At 34.6% G+C, this 18758-nt stretch overlaps 2 protein-coding genes across 2 annotated transcripts; both read right to left on the minus strand.

The window, feature by feature from the left end:
• Positions 1–227: 227 nt before the first annotated feature.
• LOC138321105 (uncharacterized) lies at positions 228–6305 on the minus strand. The gene is made up of 3 exons (XM_069264524.1): positions 4466–6305; positions 3787–3889; positions 228–962 (listed from the first exon to the last, which is right to left on the minus strand). The coding sequence occupies exons 1-3, from the start codon at positions 4500–4502 to the stop codon at positions 563–565; spliced, it is 540 nt and encodes a 179-aa protein (XP_069120625.1). The 5' UTR covers positions 4503–6305; the 3' UTR covers positions 228–562.
• A 295-nt stretch (positions 6306–6600) lies between these two features.
• On the minus strand, positions 6601–18052 carry LOC138321104 (solute carrier family 23 member 1-like). The gene is made up of 11 exons (XM_069264523.1): positions 17654–18052; positions 16236–16393; positions 15174–15271; positions 13480–13562; positions 11613–11794; positions 10371–10491; positions 9661–9817; positions 9208–9461; positions 8803–9076; positions 8530–8625; positions 6601–8040 (listed from the first exon to the last, which is right to left on the minus strand). The coding sequence occupies exons 1-11, from the start codon at positions 17891–17893 to the stop codon at positions 7754–7756; spliced, it is 1950 nt and encodes a 649-aa protein (XP_069120624.1). The 5' UTR covers positions 17894–18052; the 3' UTR covers positions 6601–7753.
• Between the last annotated feature and the right edge of the window lie 706 nt (positions 18053–18758).

The following is an 18758-nucleotide window of genomic DNA, read 5'->3' on the forward strand; positions in this document are numbered from 1 at the left end:
TCTATGACCCACTGCTGCTGACAAATGTTCAAATGTTCAGTCTTTCTTAATTCTTTAACATATTTATTCATATTGTTATCACAAAATATTTTTTATAATTATCAGTTAGTTACGTTTGATTTGTAATTGCTTAATTTCAAGATAACTACTTAAGAGCCATTTTCAATCAGTAAAAACGGATGTAGATGATAAAAGGAAATGAATATCAATCAAATAAAACCCACTGGTTAAACAACATGCATGTATTGAAAGGTAATTGTAATGGAGACGATGAATTTAGAAAAAAAAAACCTTTACTTTAGTTGTATTGGGTTTTTGAACATAACAAATAGAACATCCATTTGATATCAACGTACAATGTAGTGTATTGACGTTTTTCGTCAAATTACATGCTTGATTGTTCCGGTACAACTGTGTGCAACAGCTGTTTCCAAGATTATAGTAACACAATATATACAAAAAAGACAAGCTGTATATCATACGGCCCCTTCGAATAACGTCGGCAATATACATTTAAGGCGGTTTCTCAATATCACGTTATAGCAACGAGAGACGGGCTCTATCACATAAAATTGTTTGATCTGTTCTTGCGCTGTTGTTGTTTCTTGTTCTCTACACCCATTACCGAGTTAAGCTGATTTATCATAGCGCGTCGTCGCCTCTCTAAATATTCCATCTGGTCCTCGTCTACAATCTCCTCGACCTCTTCATCAAAGTTAGGATTATTGACAACTTTCTCTCCCTTGGTCGCAATCAAGAAGCGTCTAGCGTTCGCGTTGGCGAGCCCTTCTCCATCACGAGTATTTAGATAGCTAAGGTAGAGTGCCATCTTCTTTTTCTGTTCGGCAAATTTATCAATTTCATCTGCAATATCATCAACTACATCATGGTTTGTATTTTGGTCTTCTTCCTTTGCCTTCACAGGCTCGGCAATCACTGCGTCTGGTGCCACTTTCTTTTTCCTGCAAATTTGAAATTCAAAAACTTAGGAAGTAGTGATATGTTACCGGAAACAATTCCTGATGTTGGATTAAGCAGTGAAAATAATTGTAATAGACAAACATACATGATCCCTTAAAGACATAAGTTACAACCAAGAATTTATAGACTGTACTGTAATTCTTGTCTTTATGCCTTATGCATGTTTAGATGGATTTATACCTGGCATAAATCACTTTACAAATACTATTTTTTGTTTGTTTGATTAATTAACGTCCTATTAACAGCTAGGACGGCCTCGTGTGTCGAAGACACCAAGCAACACACCCCACCCGGTCACATCATACTGACAACGGGCGAACCAGTCGTCCCACTTCCCGTATGCTGAGCGCTAAGCAGGAACAGAAACTACCACCCTGATAGACTTTGGTGTGTCTCGGCCAGGGAGCATAACCAAGAGTCCTCCTCACAGGAGCGAACACTCATCTCAAGCCTAAAAGTAAGGCGGTACCATGGGAAGCGTGAGGAAAGATAAAGTCAGTTAGGAAGAAGAAAAAAGATAGATCCTAACCTAAGTCGTCTTTTAATTACTCATTTGTATTCGTTACAATTACTTATACCAATACAAATGTGAAATGAAATAATAGACCGCAACTAGGATTGATGATCTGACCTTATGTACTCATTTGACTGTAGATGTAATATAATGATTTTTAGCAGATCTTATTGGCACTTGTGAAATTAGTACCTGTGCGTTGTAAGTAGTTCAATTCTCAAATTGTTGGTAAGTTTTGGTGGTATATTTAAGGATTGATGTTGCTTGCATTGACCGATGAAGAAAGTTAATCTCGTGCAGCAAATGAAGTGAACTGCGAAGCAGTTCATGTAACATGTAACATCTTCATTGGGAAATATTTACATTTTCACTTCGCTCCGCCTCAATGAAACTAGTAAACTCCGATCACTTCATTTCCCAATGAAGATGCTTGGTCACGCGCTGACCTCTGACCGGCGTGAGAATACATTTTGACATTGTTTACATTTTTACCTAGTTTTACGCCGCTTCAGTTTTGAATGAACTTTCTGGGATGTGGCCTATCGCTGTACATTTATAAACACAGACAGAAATGTTTGATAAAGTGATATTAGAAATTGTTAGTAATATGATATTACAGATATTTTACACGTATTTTGAAGAAACGATGACTTAGGCTCAAGCCCCGGAAAATGCTGAACATAGGCTACTGAGCGCAGCGATGTTCATCACTCATCGAAGTAGGCATAATCGAACGCAAATAGTTAGGATAATGTGTACAATATATAGATCTATATGTGAAACGGTGACATACATGTAAGCTTAGAAACGATAGATTCCATAAAAATACGCTCAAATACCAAACAGGCTGATTTCAGTGACATAAGCCTAACGAAAAACGATTCTGCGAGTGTCAAAACCCACGGCATTCGAGGGTCGTTGGAAACCACCAACAATTCAAATCAATGTTTCTCTACTTACTTTATACAGAATTTTAATCCTAAAACTCCAGTTGACAGAGAAGTTATCACATTTCAAGAATAACACACAAGTCTTCCAGTGATCTGCGACTAAATCCCACATTTTAACACGTTTTATTGAGCCCCTGAAGCATGGTTCTTGGACTGCATCGCATACCATAGACAAAGGGTGGGATTTCACAACAAGTTTAGTTAATAAACATTTAACTGCCAGCTACAAACAATTACCAGACGGAAATACAACATTCAGGTACATTCCATAACAATCGCAATTGATTTTTAAAAGATTTGATTATGTTTAGATACCAACTATTCAGCATTTTCACCACAATCGTCATTTTCTTCAAAACCGGACCCCTGCTAAATCGAGCAACCGGATTACACGTTGACTGCACTGCTAGTACTGCCCAGTATTTTTTATTTGAAGCTACATGATCATGTTTTTATGATACAATTTAAGCCATTAATTTCTGTACATAAAAACAATATTTCAAAATCGCCGTTTTTAATTGTAACAACGCGCAAAGAATGAAGTTATTTTCGGAACTACATTTTATGTTGCCTTGGTGACGAAAAGAACTGACTGGCGGCTGTTCCGTAGCTGTACATACATGTACGATAACTGTACAATGTTGCAAATTGTATAATAATCTTATACCGAATACATATAATTTGACTTTTTTCAAAAGTGGGATATTTAAATTGGTTAACGTAAATATAAGGATTGATTATCAATTTTGTTGCTTGCATTGACTGATGAAGAAAGTTAATCTCGTGCAAATGTTACATGAACTGCTTCGCAATTCACTTCATTTGCACGAGATTAACTTTCTTCATCAGTCAATGCAAGCAACAAAATTGACAATCAATCCTTAAAGAAGTGATCGGAGTTTACTAGTTTCATTGAGGCGGAGCGAAGTGAAAATGTAAATATTAAGCTAACATATTCCAAGCTCTTTTGATTCGTATGAAATATACGGCACATACACTTTGAACAATATCTATTTTATGGACTACTTAACTCGGATGAATTTTGGTCATCCATGTACAAAACATGTTAGCCAATGAAAATTTTTAAAAATTGTTATCACGATTATCAAATATATAATATTATTTCACAACTTAATTAGACGTTACACAAATAAATCTGCTATTATCATGACCATATGTAATTTAATTATCTTTATTATAGCATAATATCCGATGGATTTTAAAGACGGCCTTCTAGACCGTTCCAATTCTCATCCTGAGGAATGTTAAACAACTACTTGACTCTACTGAATACGAAACGCTAGGTGGTGCGAGGAAATATGATGTGGATATAATACTTACTTTTTACTTAGACAAGTTACCAGTACAATGGATCCAACTAGTATCAGGAGCGCCAGAAACAATAGCACTATATTGGGACAACCGTTAATCATCCCATGGTCTCCTAATTAGGAAAAAAACATTCAATAGAAATATTTCTGATGTGATCCAACAAATGAAGAGTTAGTTATGTCATTATCGATTGGCGTTGAGTGTTGAATTCCTATTAATATGAACAAACGAATCAAAACAATTGACGAGCTAACTAGAATATCTACAGAATATTACATCAATTATCAGTTCGCTTCAATCGTCCAATCGTTATTAATATAAACAAATCAAAATATTTAATAAGTTATAAAGGGGTCAAAGAAGTTATATCAACAGGATTTTTCCAGATGACACGGGATCCCACCCAACGTAAGTCTATAGGATACGAATTACTTAAAAATGGTAAATATAGGACAAAGACGTAATTCCAACCGTGTAAAGAAAAATATTTCAAAGTTTAGAAACGATCTGCCCCTTTATCAAGACACAAAACGAATACGATTACATAATATAAGATATTTATAACAAAATGTTAAAGCATAAATCAATTCGCCTTGCACGTCTAATTGCTATCGATAATTATTATAAACAAACAAAACAAAACAATATTTACAAGGTCTATTACATATCCAAATATGGTGGTGTTTACCTGAGAGAAACTGATTGTACATGACGTTTTCCCCCATGATGACGTTTTACAGTGTTCTAATTGTATGTAGAAATGGTACGTCAGACGTCAATTGCCCGCCATCTCGTCCTAAATGCTGGTTTCCTCGTAAACTCTGTTTGGGACGCATGGCACGACCGCCATTTTGAATGTTTTAGTTCTTAATAATGTATTGAAACACTCTTTTTCTCTCATCAACTTTTTTGGGTTTTTTTTTTAGTGAAAATCAACATAATTTTATTTCTTTCTGTTTTTGAAAAAAATTTCATCATATAATACTTGTAAAAAACAAGTAGTAATCTAACAAAATAAAAAAACAGTTTTAAAAAATATCCTACTTTACATTTTATATGTGCGAACGTCCGTTATATGTGAGCAAATCTAGCGTTAATCTGGGATTAAGATAGCTATAGTGGTAACTTACAGCCTAAGTAAGTGTACACTACTTACCATTTCAGCAGATTATTAATCGCCTATTAATTCCTGTTATTAGGGTCAGAGTAATACTTACCTAGTATACAAATATATGGCATATGTGTATAACTCAATAAAGATAGGTAACACGGGGATTTAATGCAAACCTCACTAGTAGATTGTATCTGGGTTTTTTAATTCATTCGGCGAAGGATGTTAATGTCGTTATAATCAGTAACATTTGTTATATGCATTTCTCCTTTAGACAGGATGTGTAACTCAACTTAATATCGGGATTTTGATAAAGACTATGCAAAAGAGTTTTTTTTTTGTATTTATGGTATAGTGTTACAGTGGAAATGCATTCATCTTTATAACAACATAGTAAGGGTTCGATCTGCTGATTGTTAACATAAGTGTCACAAACAGTGAATTAACTATTGTGAATGTACGTGTGTCTAGCGGTACACTGATAAATTCGGTATATTGGCGATATGGTGATCGAAGGATCGATTGTTTGAATCACAGTGGAGAAACTGTTGTATACAAAATGTGCTTCCGATGCTCTTTCTCATATTTGACCTGACTGTATATAAATACATAATTGGATAATTGTCTTGAACATATGTATTAAGGAACACTCCTGTGTTGCGTTGACATTAAAGTATATTCACAGTCACCATTCTTGTCTCGGCTTTTGTAGGCGATAATTATTTACATTCCTAATGTCATTTAAACGCCATTGTCGTAATATTAATATACAATCAGGTAGAGAAATCTACAGGAAGAAATGGTTATATGACACCGATGTTACATAATTAGATTCCCGTTAATACATACTTGGCGATCCGGACCTCTGAAGGAACTGATCAAATAATAATTATTGTCTCGCATTCCACAATAGTCGAGGAACGCGATAATTTGACGGTAGCAGAGACTTCTAGAATTGCGTTAAAGTCCTTTTTTGACAAAGATAACCCCGTTTGATTAAACCGAAACTGGTCAGTCAACACTTGGATAAAGATTGAGAAATAATATTGAACAGTTTCTTGCATTTTTGATCAATTCGAACTGTTGAAACCTACAAAGTTAAAAATTAGCTTCGATCACATTACAATAATTAAAGATTGCGAACATTATTCTACGAATTCTCTTTTTAGTCGAGAACTATATGGCCTGTTAATCTTATCTCAAATAAAATTTTGAAATTATATGCGGGATAGGCGAGACAAATCATTAGGCGTTATTATTGTGAGTTGGTTGTCCTCATTTCATTATTGTATTGTTACGCGTTATTGTCTTATAAAAAGATGCTACACCGACGACAACTGGTAGTCAATTTGTATATATTAGAAACAGGAGCAGACGAATTAGTAGTTTTCTTTAGTACCAAAAGTTACTTACTTTATACTATTACCAGCATTTAAAAGTTTGAGCTTCGTTTTTTTTAACTCAGTGTAAGTGTATTTATTTGCACTGACAAAAACAAACATCGTTTTTTTGTATTAATCGGACATACGAATACACGTTTAAACATATAATATTGTTATGCTCTGTTGGCGGTGGAGCATCTTTAAAAGAGGTACATTGTATATACATGTAACACCATCTATCTCAATAATATGTAAATATAGGTATATAATAACAGTTAAATCACGATCATTCCACTGAGTATAGCAAATTAATGAAAACGCAAGTCGGAATATGTGCCGATGTTTTTATATTATATTCTGAAGATATGGTAGTTTACATAGCCAATACATTGTGCAGATCAATATACATGACATGATTTATTGCATCGTTTGCACAGCCTAGCACAAATATCAAAAATAGAATATGATACCCTACAAGCTACATATTTGCATAGATAGTATGACAAAATATATAATATAATTTATAAGAGTCAAATACTGGACTACGATATGTTTCCAACATAATATTACTGTTTCCTCTTTGACTCAAAATAGCACTCTTTAGAAAATGATGTTAAAATTCCTCTTAAAATTTCTATGAACTATTTGAAGATACTTATGGAAATCTGTAATTCACGGCAGGCTGTTCCAATATGTCTGTAGATTCTACATTTTCTTTTATACGTGATCCAATTAACCAGATTCAATATGGTGATATATAGATTACCATATTGGTAAGTTAAAATTTTAAATATTAGACAGTGTAAAACAAATTGTAACATATATACAAACTTGCAAATCTATCCATGCAATTAAAAAATTATCTCTTCTGATTAAATATATTAAAAAGTGCATTGGTTAATTATAAAATGTAACAGACAACTCTATATCAATGGTAGTGGAACTTAATTTGTGCTCATTAACACAGCAATCAATGGAATGCCTTGTATATGATTGTATACGCAAATAGTATACTTGGTGAGTGTAACAACTTGATATATATCAAAGATGCTCTACCGCTGACAAATGGTACTTTTTTCATAAACAGAAGCAGACGAATTTGTATTTTTCTTCAGTTACAAAAGTAACTTACTTCACAACAGTATCACCATTTAAAAGTTTGAGCTTCTAATTTTACGTCAAGATAAAAATAGTTAATTGCATCCCGAAAAAAATATGTGGCACAATGTCTTATATTGAATGAAGTACTAATTGTGCATGCACCAAAAGCTAAATAAATAATGTCATATGTATTTTGTGTTAATTAGACATATATATACACGATTAAACACCATTTATTGTTCAAATGATGAATATCGTTTATGCTATGTCGGCAGTGGAGCATCTTCAATATAACTGATATATATATTTTATATAAAAACAATAAATGCTTCACAAATGGGAATGTATAAATACCATTATGACTATCACAGTGGCATGCCCGCTAGCAATTGTTGCCATTTTCAGATGGTTTTAATGAATTACTTTTGCCTGAGGAGATATCGATTCCATTGTCTCTACAGCATGTGGATTGTGACAGGTTTTCATATTCAAATGTAGGTAAGAACGGTACGTATCGACACCACTTGTGTCTGTGAAGAAATGATGTGATCAGTGGCAGATCGTAAATCGACCCATCAGTGGCAGCAGAATCTCCTGTATTATCATCGTCATCGTTTCCAGATAATGCCTGATTCCGCCAAAGAAGTATTGCTCTCTCTTCGTCTGTCCCTGTTAATGAAAAAGATATAAAAGAACTCGGATAAAAATTTCTTAAGATTATTTTAAATACTTTTTATACCCCCAACCCCCGCATCGACGTTAAGAGGTATACTGGAGTCGGGTTGTCCGTCTATATACACAACTTTATCGGCGATTTTGGTACACAGAAACCTGACATAAAGGGGAATTGAGTCAACTGTCATGAGTTCTGCAATGTCCTCTATTAATGGACTTATTATATTTGTGTAGCGGGAGTATTTGTCGTCCACTTTCGGCGACAGTTCTATATGTAACTTTTATCATAATATTTAAACAATTTGTTACTCACAGACTTCATTATATAGTGTTAACGTTTGATACACAATAAGCCCGTGGATCTTATCTGAATTAGGAATATCCTCTACGATAAGTAGGTACCTCGAATGAAACACACCAGGAGACATTTGATATAGGACAACTACGCCATACACAAAATAAATATTTCATAATTATACGTACCCGGAACTGTATTGTCGAGGATGAATGCCAACATTCCTCCAACAAACATAGCCGTACTAAGCAGGACCACTAGGGCCTGATCTAACTCACTCACTCCTGGTGTAAAAGAAATAAATTAATTAGCGTTCGAAGAATACTTCCTCATACATTTGATTAAGTTCTGTTTTTCATAATCATTAACAAGACAAATTTGAATCCATTTACTCTTTCTACGATTTTGCATTGATTATTTGCGAGGTCGCTTTGTAGCACTTTTAGTGAACTTGCTTGTACCTGTGTTTATAGCATGTGGGTTGTCGCCAAGATATTTTGGTGCCATCAATCCGATCAGTAATGATGATCCAACAATGCACAAATTCCGCCCAGAGGACAGATCCACAAACTGTAAATTAGACAGTCCCACTGACGTCACCATTCCAAAACTGATGACCACAATGCCGCCTAAAACCGGATCCGGAAGCATGACAAGAAGCGCACCAAATTTCCCAAATATGCCACTAACGAGGAAAATTAACCCAGCAGCCACAAATGCACCGCGACTGGCAACCTAGGGATATTTGAAAATGATTTAGATACTTTGTCAACATTAAAGAAGGGAATAACTGTACAAAAATAAAGAAACATTTGCATTGTAATGGATCGTAATGGATATCGATATATTAATTATGATCACATTACCTTTGTGAAACCTATGGCTCCCACATTTTGGCTGTAAGATGTCGTCGCTCCTCCTGATCCGACTAGTCCAGACAGAATGCTGCCAAACCCTTCAATGGCGATTCCGCGGTTGATTGCGTGTCCCGGAGGAGGCGGGGCCCCCGAGACTCTGGCGCATGCATAGTAGTCTCCAACAGATTCAATAATTGACGTTAATGTAGCCGCCAACATAGCCAGGAAACTCGCAATACTGACCGTCGGCAATCCCCACTGACCTGGTAAATCATATTTGATACTAACAGCAAAGTGTTTACATTTTATAAGGGTTCAAAACGTTCTTGTCTCGTTGATAATCGAGTCTAGGACAGTGGATCGTTAAGAAAACTTGATAGGCAATTAAAACAAAAGCAAACCATTGATGTATACTCAAATCACGATAAAATATATTTAAACAATTCACTTTTAGATACTTACATGGGTATGGAAAGAATAACCATTCAGAGGAAGAAAGTACGTCACTTCTAGCGTCAGTTCTTGCCCAGTGTTCCGGAAGTGAACTGTTTGATGAAAATACTTCCGTTTCTGTTAAAATTCCGCATAGAATCCAGGTCAGTCCAACGGCTAGCAAAACCTTAGAATATAAAGGTTTACTAGGATATAGTCCACTGTGACATGAAGATATTAGATGACAATGACTATATGGTTAACTAACGATAAGAGACTTATACAATATCACATGTATTATATTTTACAAGTATATTCCTCACCAAACAATATTGGTTGTCAATGTGTATATCATTTGGAATGTCTCCTGTTTGTTTGATTAATTAACGTCCTAGTAACAGCCAGAGTCATGTAAGGACGGCCTCTCGTGTATGCGGTGTGTTGGTTGTGTGTGTGCATTGCGAGGTGGGTGTTTCGGGAGACTGGTATATTCGATTTGTGTCCTCTTCACTTTCAATTTAGCAGTAGAAGCTACGTTTTAATTTATACAAGCCTCACTACACTATCCTAAAATTGTCCACTAGATTCGTGTATTAAGTAGATTAAGCATAACATGACTTTTCAATACTATTTGTATCAATATAAATTTAATTACATGATACCTGTCAAAATCGTTGTTTATGACTTTCTTTTGCCCGATTGAAATGATACCAAATCAGTTCAGATATAGATAAACTTACTGGGAGAAGTTTAAAATAAGGAAACCTGATCACGTGACATCCTTTCTTCCGAGTCCACGATGGTGTTGGGATAGATATGTTGCGTAGATAGAGGGAAAATATAAAGACCAGGACTATTGTTCTAAAACAAAGAGTAGCAGTATAATAATTTCCATGAAATGTTAGACACAAATAAAACGGATTTTATTAATATCAATTGCTGTTCATTTCTTATATCCTAGCTCATGCTTCGATAAATACTCTGAATCTCAACGGTTATTTTCTCTCGGTCATCGGGATATCGACTATCAACTGTTATAGGAATATCGTGATTTTGATAACGATATAGTCCAATGAAAGCATGACAGAATATGGATATTTAAGGAAGCATAGTAAAAGATAATCCTAAAAGATATTTCTATGTTTATTTGTGACATGTTTAAAGGGACATGAACCTAAATAAACCATTTAAATTTAAGAAAAAATGCATATTTAAGACGTGTCAGATGCCTTACTAAGTAATATATATTAGTTATTGTGCAAATGTGTCAAATAAAATAATTATAATGGAAATTCCATCTTTCTGTATTTTGAACCGGCCCGGTCGAATTTTGTAACGATAGTATAGTAGTGTTGAACTTTAGTGACCTCCCACATTGCATTGCACAAATTAAATGAACGTGGGTGAAGCGAAAACAAACGAATTCCGATAAAAAACAGTGTACGTCAAGAGTCTGTAACGTGCGCGATTGGGAAAGTAGGTAAATATAAATGGATCACTGAAATGCAAGAGACGGGAACAACTCCCCACTTTATACTTGCGTGATGTACATATGTGCAATAAGTCAGGAACCTCCCTTCGCGGTGCCCTCTCGAATGAAAAGTCTAATTTGACTTTTGCCTTATCATTCTTACGCTAAATACGAATTGTTTTATAACAAATATGGCTTAAACTTCATTTGTCAACCATCGTAAATTAGAAAATAATCTTAAAATGTGGAAAACTAGTATTCCTTGTCATGTCAACAAGTTTGTTGTTCATTATAACCTCGCTTTCCGCCAGCTTTCGTTTTGTGTTCCAAAATAGAATATGACGGTCTATTTTTATCATTTTTGAGGTAGGTATTCCCCGCGTTTTCCTGTCGTTTTAGATAACCAATCATTGTAATAAAATATTCAATAAACATCTGAAAACCATATCTAAGCATACATAACAAATTATTTAAGGTTCATGTCCCTTTAAAGGTCTGACATTAAACTCACAATGCAGATATCCCCCACTGTTTCTCACAAAAACGGATTGCGACATCAATCAATGACAGACCAACGAGGGTTATAGTGGGGACAATTGTAATTGGTCCAATGTATTTTAAAAGGATTCCAAGTAGTCCGGTACATCCAATCAAAACCTGCGTTACAGATGCCACCATGATTCCGCCCTGTATCTGCAATAAACAAATTCATTGTATTGATCTAACTTAGTTTATAAATATATTTGTTAATATATATAAATAAACATTGTATATTTTCCCCGGTATATCTGTAGAATATCTTAGTCGATTAATGCAGGTTTTATTCTATAGTGTAACACTTGTGTTGTATTGCGTGTTAATTTGGAAATCTTTAGAGTCATACGATCATACATATGTTTTAGCGTTCAATCTGATGGTCACTACTACCTAAACGAACAATCGGAGTTACATGTACATGGCGGTAATTATAATCTCTACCAGAAAATAACTTATTATTGACGCCCATGCACCTTATTGTCTGGGAATTTTGTAAAATTTAGCCTATTTGAACCATGGGGCATTAAATGAATGTCAATGTGATTTATTTGAACAAACGTTATTTAAGGATTAACTTGAATAGATTTTTATGTTATGGAGATATAACACAAAAATCTGATTGTATTCTAAATAAACCGCGAAGCGGCTGATGATGAGAGTACACTCAGATTTTTGTGTTATATCTCCATAACATAAAAAATCTATTCAAATTAATCCTTATAATTCAATTTACTAAAGATAATCTCTTCAACATTTAAAACTCATTTTGGGACTCTTTTGTCTATGAAATTATTACGCCGTCATCTCAGCCAATCAGAAGCGACGTTACAAACGGCGACGCCATTTTTTCCTTTATGTGCTGATAAAGTAAATTTTTAAGCCAATGAAAATGCTCGTAACAAGCAAAATTGAATTGAAAATTGATATCCAATATCAGGAATCTTGGCCTCTTAATTATACACAATATTTCGTTTTAAGATTTTAGCCTATTTGACCTCTGTGTACTTGATTGAAGGTAAATATCATTCGTTTAAAAAGGCTTTGTGGTCCTTCATTCCAGCATGCTACAGGTCAAATTGACAATGCTATAATATATAAATAACAGTTGTTGAATAAAAAGTTTACCTACGGCGTAAGGTGCTTGATGACGGACGAAGCATGATGACTATGTAGGTCATCCTGGTTAACGATGACCTAATATAATACTTGTTTACATAAGACCGAACGGCCTACTAAAAAGACTTATCAGGCATTGCACTTGTCACCTTAATTTCAGCAGAAACATGAGGAAATTGTTTGTATAATAGACAAGTTACACGAACAACGATTAAATCACAACAATGTGTATCATCAAGAATAATATAGTAGGAAGGGGACAGTGGTATACGTGATCGGAGATGTGTTTCTCTCACAAACAAACCTACGCATGAATGGTTACATTTCAATTATTGAAACTTGAGTATCATAATGCAACACGGCAATGCTTGAAATCACAAATAATGAAAGGCACACAGTAGTTGGGCAATGGAATACGTGACCACAGACATGATGTCATCAGTTTGGAAAACAACGATATACACGGCTGATCACGTACTTCATAATATATTTACATCGAGGTAGATAATTTTGGGACGTGCGTACAGGAATTCGCTCGATTAGCATACGACAGTATTTTAAACTACAGTATTTGTTAAATATTAACCGAGTCGTTCTTTTATTACATAGCTCTATTCCCAATGTAATGATATATTCTACAGATTTCATGTTTTCTATAGAAAATATTGTATTGTTTTATTTTTCTTTCTAGCAATTTATTTTAAATTGGTTATATCCTTGCTTACCTCCCGTATGCGTGACTGCCAAATCTCAGTTTTATTAAGATCATTTAATGTTGAATTGCTGATCCCAAATATCCCTGCAGATCCTATAAATATATACAAGCCATGTACATTTCATCTTGGTTCATACATTGTATATTTACATCAATGCTAATTTTGTAATATTATTGTCTATTTGAACGAAAGTATACGTATACGTTTGATCATGAAGTATGATAATACATAATTCAAAACATCAAAATATTTTGTTTTAAACCAAAGTCTTAAAATATTATTTCGTTCGTGGTAAGTTCGTCCGAAGACAGGTCATGTTACCGCTATTTCTAGGAATGTTATGTTGAGCTCTGTATCACATCTGGTATGTTGATTCTTCATGGATCTATTTCAATATTGCATTATAAATTCCCCTTCGTCCTAATTACAATGTTTTCATTACAGACGGGAAAAACAATACTGCACTGTGTGATGAAATACAATAAAAAATGGTTAAAAGAATCAAGTGTAAATACTCAGAAAAGAATAAATAAAGCATATTATTTCATTTGTTTCTGACGTCATAGCCCACTCATCAGAACAAACTCTGATAATCAAATATTCCTAATATTCATAGTGTGCGATATAACGATATACACATTTTATTACCATTTTGTTTAGTAAGATGTATTAATATTTGTTTGATTAACGTCCTTTTAATAGCCAGGGTCATGTAAGGACGGCCTCTTATGTATGCGTTGTGTAGCATGTATGGAGTGCGCGGTGCGTCTTTTGGGACACTGCGGTATATTCGTGTTGTGTCTTCTTGTATAGTGGAACTCTTGCACTTTTTATAGTGCTATTTCACTGAAGCATTCCACCAAACACACCAAGCAACAAACCCCACCCGGTCACATTATACTGACAACGGGCAATCCAGTCGTTCTACTCCCTGTGTGCTGGAGCAGAAACTACCACTTTTATAGACTTTGGTGTGTTTCGACCACGAGCCAGAACCCAAAGCCTACCTCACAGGGGCGAGCGTTCAACAGAATGTCAAAAGTGAGGCGGTGAGACGTTATGAAGAACAAAGTTAGGAAGAAAATAAAAGATAAGATCCTAAATTTAATAGCATTTTACGATCATGCAGTAGGGCCTGCAGGTACAATTCTAACACCCTACCAGCAGGGCATTAAAAGTTCATCTAAAATGTGCAACTTACAATATTCAGATACATACTGCCATAAGGTTTCTAACGACCTGCTGTTGCAATGGTTACTTTTCAGCGATAACCTGTTGTTATGTATCGCTAATGTATTAATTGTACAAACGTTACACAATCTGGTTAATCGTGTAATGACCTTTAATTTATACAGCATGAATTTAATCTTAAATGAAAATAAAACGTATATCATAACTTATAAATACTCATAAATATGATTATAGTAGTGATACTATACATATGCAGGTCAACCGTTTTGTGTATGATGTGTGTTGGTGTCATCTCATTAATTATTTTTTATTGATTTTTAATCATTTTATCACAACATGGACAACAGATTACGACTGAGGAAGATATACATCTTAATATTATATAAACACAATCGTAACAAGCATTATGAAAGTAGATAAAATTTGATTTGATTTCAGAGTGCCATATACTATATGGTATATTTTAAAATAATGAATTGCATTTTACAACTTCTATTAAAGTGTACTTGTACCTGAACTGTCGATATCTGGGCACTTCCATTTCTCTAGAGCCATTAAGGCCGTGATGGCGGGAATGAACTTATGACATCCTCCCTGGATGATCGGCAGTCTAAACGGAAATACATCAAACAGGAAAGGTGAAATATCGAGGTTAATCAAAATGATCTAGATTGTCTTTAATGGAACTTAGATAAAAAAAAAAGATAATTAGCTATTATTGTCAGAACCAATGTTGAGTAAACTTAAGTAGTGCTTTAATAAAGTTAGTTATACCGACCTAGAAATAAAATTTGTTCTTCAACCTATATACAGTAGACATGCCCATGCGTATTGTCACAATCAGGAATCTCAGGCCAGTTTTCACAGCGTTTTTCAACATCTGGTAAAATATGTCGTTTGAAATAGGTGTCTGCAGACATATCTGCAAAGCTCACTAAACAGAACTTGTTGTTTGGAGATGGCTAATATAGACTTTGCTAATCACGACAGTATTAACTTCAGAGGTGTACCTATGTGAATAGTGTACATTTCCATTTTGTTTGAAAAAAATCTTTTTACAACGTAATAATTTATGTACATGCATATATCCTGTTCAGATTTGTTTTATTTTATAAATAACACATTCAATAGAAACTTTCATCTTAAGAGTTAATTATTTACAATAAATGTTTGATGAGATTTATGTTTGCATATATATTTCCAAGCTTTTAATAATCCGTGTAAAGAAGAATGTCAAGTGTCGTTATTAATAGTTGTCATCAAAACGGTTATTTTCAAGTGTATAACAATTATATTAACGATGTATTTTATTTTATTTTACCCATTAAAAAGTTGGAAATATGATCCCCTATTAAGACAATATAATGATAATACATATATGAGTTTGCGAACTATGTAAACATAGAATGTATATCCTTCTAACTAGCTACCATCTGATATTTGATATTGTAACTTTAAAGGTTCAACTCAAGGCCAGGAGAACGAGGGAATATAAAAATAACTGATAACAGTATACCAGGTTTATATTTTATTGATATTGTTCAAGTTGACCGCCTAATGACGGTGATATTTACCTGACCCCTATGACCACCTGTAGTATGGTACATACTCCACACATAAACAGGAAAGTGGACATGATCTCCGACTTGACCACCTGAAGGTCGCCAGCACATATCTTGTCGCTGACGATCAGTGGAATAGATATGGTAGAACTTATCGACAGAAGCACTTGCTATAAACAAGAGAATACGTTAATATGAAATACAAACGATTGAATTGCCTTGCATATAGACATCATATTTAGTTATGTACCGGTCTATTTGTTCAGGCGATTATATATTTTTTTGTTCACGTTGGAATACTTGGTTTTTGAAAGAGCGTCTAATAGAAAAGTATGAAAGCGCTTCAATAAGTGATCTTACCCAAGTGAAACACCAAATCGTTATAAAACTCATGAATAAATAACGATCACGTTGGGCCCACAGTACCGATTTTTTTCTAGGATATGCGAACTTTATAATCATAATAAAGTGATATGCATATTCTTTAAATATTAATCATATTTGTGATTATAAAGCTTCAACAGTTGTAAAGTCATAATGATTATCCAACAATTGTGATATAACTTTTAAGTTAACAGACCATACTTCGTAAACTCAAGTGTCATATATGATATGAATACGTATTTCGTAACAGCTGTAAAACATAAAAGAATTGTTCATTTAAACATCTTTGTGGATAGATATATCTAAATGTTGCTTAATTTAGGCAAATTACACCATTTCAAATATTTAATTTGATGGGGCGGTCGGAAAACCCCATTGAATATACGCCCGCTCTTGAAATCGCAGCTCCATCCATTCATGACGATTATGAAAACTTGAAACTCAATAATATTTTCATTGTGTCATCTTTCTATTCACATTGGGCTAGTGCCGAATACAGGTACCCTCACAATAGATATAATCAATACTTCATTGACTGCCTTTCGATATGAATAGAATTTAAACATTAAATGACAAAACACATTAACTTAAGATTTTCATCCGTAACTTGATATTCCTATGCGCATTCAGTTATTTAGAACCACATCATTTATAGATTATGATTTCACATGTGCAGAAAAGCATTCGATATCGTTGTTGTTAGACGTACATGTTTTGTATGAATATATGTATACACCTTAACACACATGTAAAAGAAAAGTGTTGATATTTATGGGAGCACATGGTTGAGTCGCGCCGCTAAATACAGCTAACTGTATAAATATACCAGACCCTACTCCAGTGTGCATGTATGCGTACACGCGTGCAGTATGGTGTTACATCAATAATAAAAATGCCTGTCATTGGTATGTGTTTTGAAAATAAATAAGACTTTATAGCATGCATGTGGACGATGCTATGTTTGCTTTTATGTATGCTGCAAAATCACCGGTAAATACGCATTATGTATGTTCTATATAGATATTGTAAACATGTGTTGAACCTACCTGGAAGCCAAAAATAAAACACATATGAATCGCAGGGAGATCATCCACTCCATACTCCAGACCGAGGTATCCGCCCTTTCTCGACCTCCTTGATGCTGACATACCGTTCGAGATTCTTGGACCGCTACCACATAATCCCCCTACATCAGATGAAGGCTGTGGAAGCTGAAGGTGGCATTCCTCTCGGTCGTTTTCGTCTTTTTCGCTTGCGGCCTTACCCAAATATTTAAGCTCTGCCATTTGAATACTGCGAGTACTGCAGGTGAGCTTGACTAAGTTCTTACCTACACTGACGTTTGTAACCGTGGACAATTGGTCAGTATGTGACAACTGACGACACCCAATACCGCCATAAATCAGAATGATGTGTACTGTCACGGATGAATACGTACATGTTAGTTTAACTGAATGGTACTGGTAGTGGCATGTATATATTTACAATGTTTATCACCCACGGCTAACCAGACTTTCTTCTGTATAAGGATGAAGGTCAGCACAAAGTTAGAGTTATCAAATTAAACTTCAAGAATATCGAATTCCGCATTTTAATTAACAACATTCAATAAACGTGTTGGTTTTTATTTTGTAGACGGAATTGCTTTCTCAACATTTTGCGTTTACAGACAGGAGTTGAGAGATTTTGATATAAGAGGTTAACTTGACATAAAAGTGACAGCGTACGTTTTATTACCAGGCGGGTTAGGTAAGGAGTATGTGTATACATACCATTACGCGGTAGACAGCTTTATGTACGTTTAGAATAAACAACAGACCAAAGATTGCTGTGTAATTATGCTAAATGCTATTGATCAGTGTGATTATATCAAATCAATTGAGTGGAGAAAGGACAAATACAACAAAGTTTTTTATTCTTCCTAACTTCTTTAATGCATATTACCTCAATTTTGGCCTTAGGTTGAGCGCCCACCCTTTGTGTAAAAAGGCTCTGAGTTCTGTCCTCTAACCGAGAGGATGGCAGGACATTGGAATTTTACCGGATGCCGCTATTGCATGATCGTAATAGGCGACTGCTTTTTTTCTCTTCTTCCTGCAGTAACGAACTTTGTTCTTAATAACATGTCCCTTGAAACCGCCTCACGTGAGT

This window comes from Argopecten irradians, chromosome 4, assembly GCF_041381155.1.
Source record: "Argopecten irradians isolate NY chromosome 4, Ai_NY, whole genome shotgun sequence".
In the NCBI taxonomy this organism is placed as follows: Eukaryota; Metazoa; Mollusca; class Bivalvia; order Pectinida; family Pectinidae; genus Argopecten; species Argopecten irradians.

Bases quoted from the DNA above. Each gene is read 5' to 3' on its own strand.
- LOC138321105 (XM_069264524.1), bottom strand. From the start codon at position 4,502: ATGGGGGAAAACGTCATGTACAATCAGTTTCTCTCAG. The intron at 3,890-4,465 runs GTAAACACCACC...TTTCCTAATTAG, and splicing joins GTACAATCAGTTTCTCTCAG to GAGACCATGGGATGATTAAC. The intron at 963-3,786 runs GTAAGTATTATA...TCAAATTTGCAG, and splicing joins GTAACTTGTCTAAGTAAAAA to GAAAAAGAAAGTGGCACCAG.
- LOC138321104 (XM_069264523.1), bottom strand. From the start codon at position 17,893: ATGGCAGAGCTTAAATATTTGGGTAAGGCCGCAAGCGAAAAAGACGAA. The intron at 9,818-10,370 runs GTAAGTTTATCT...TTATATTCTAAG, and splicing joins CTTATTTTAAACTTCTCCCA to GTTTTGCTAGCCGTTGGACT. The intron at 8,626-8,802 runs GTACAAGCAAGT...CTTTTACACCAG, and splicing joins CCCACATGCTATAAACACAG to GAGTGAGTGAGTTAGATCAG.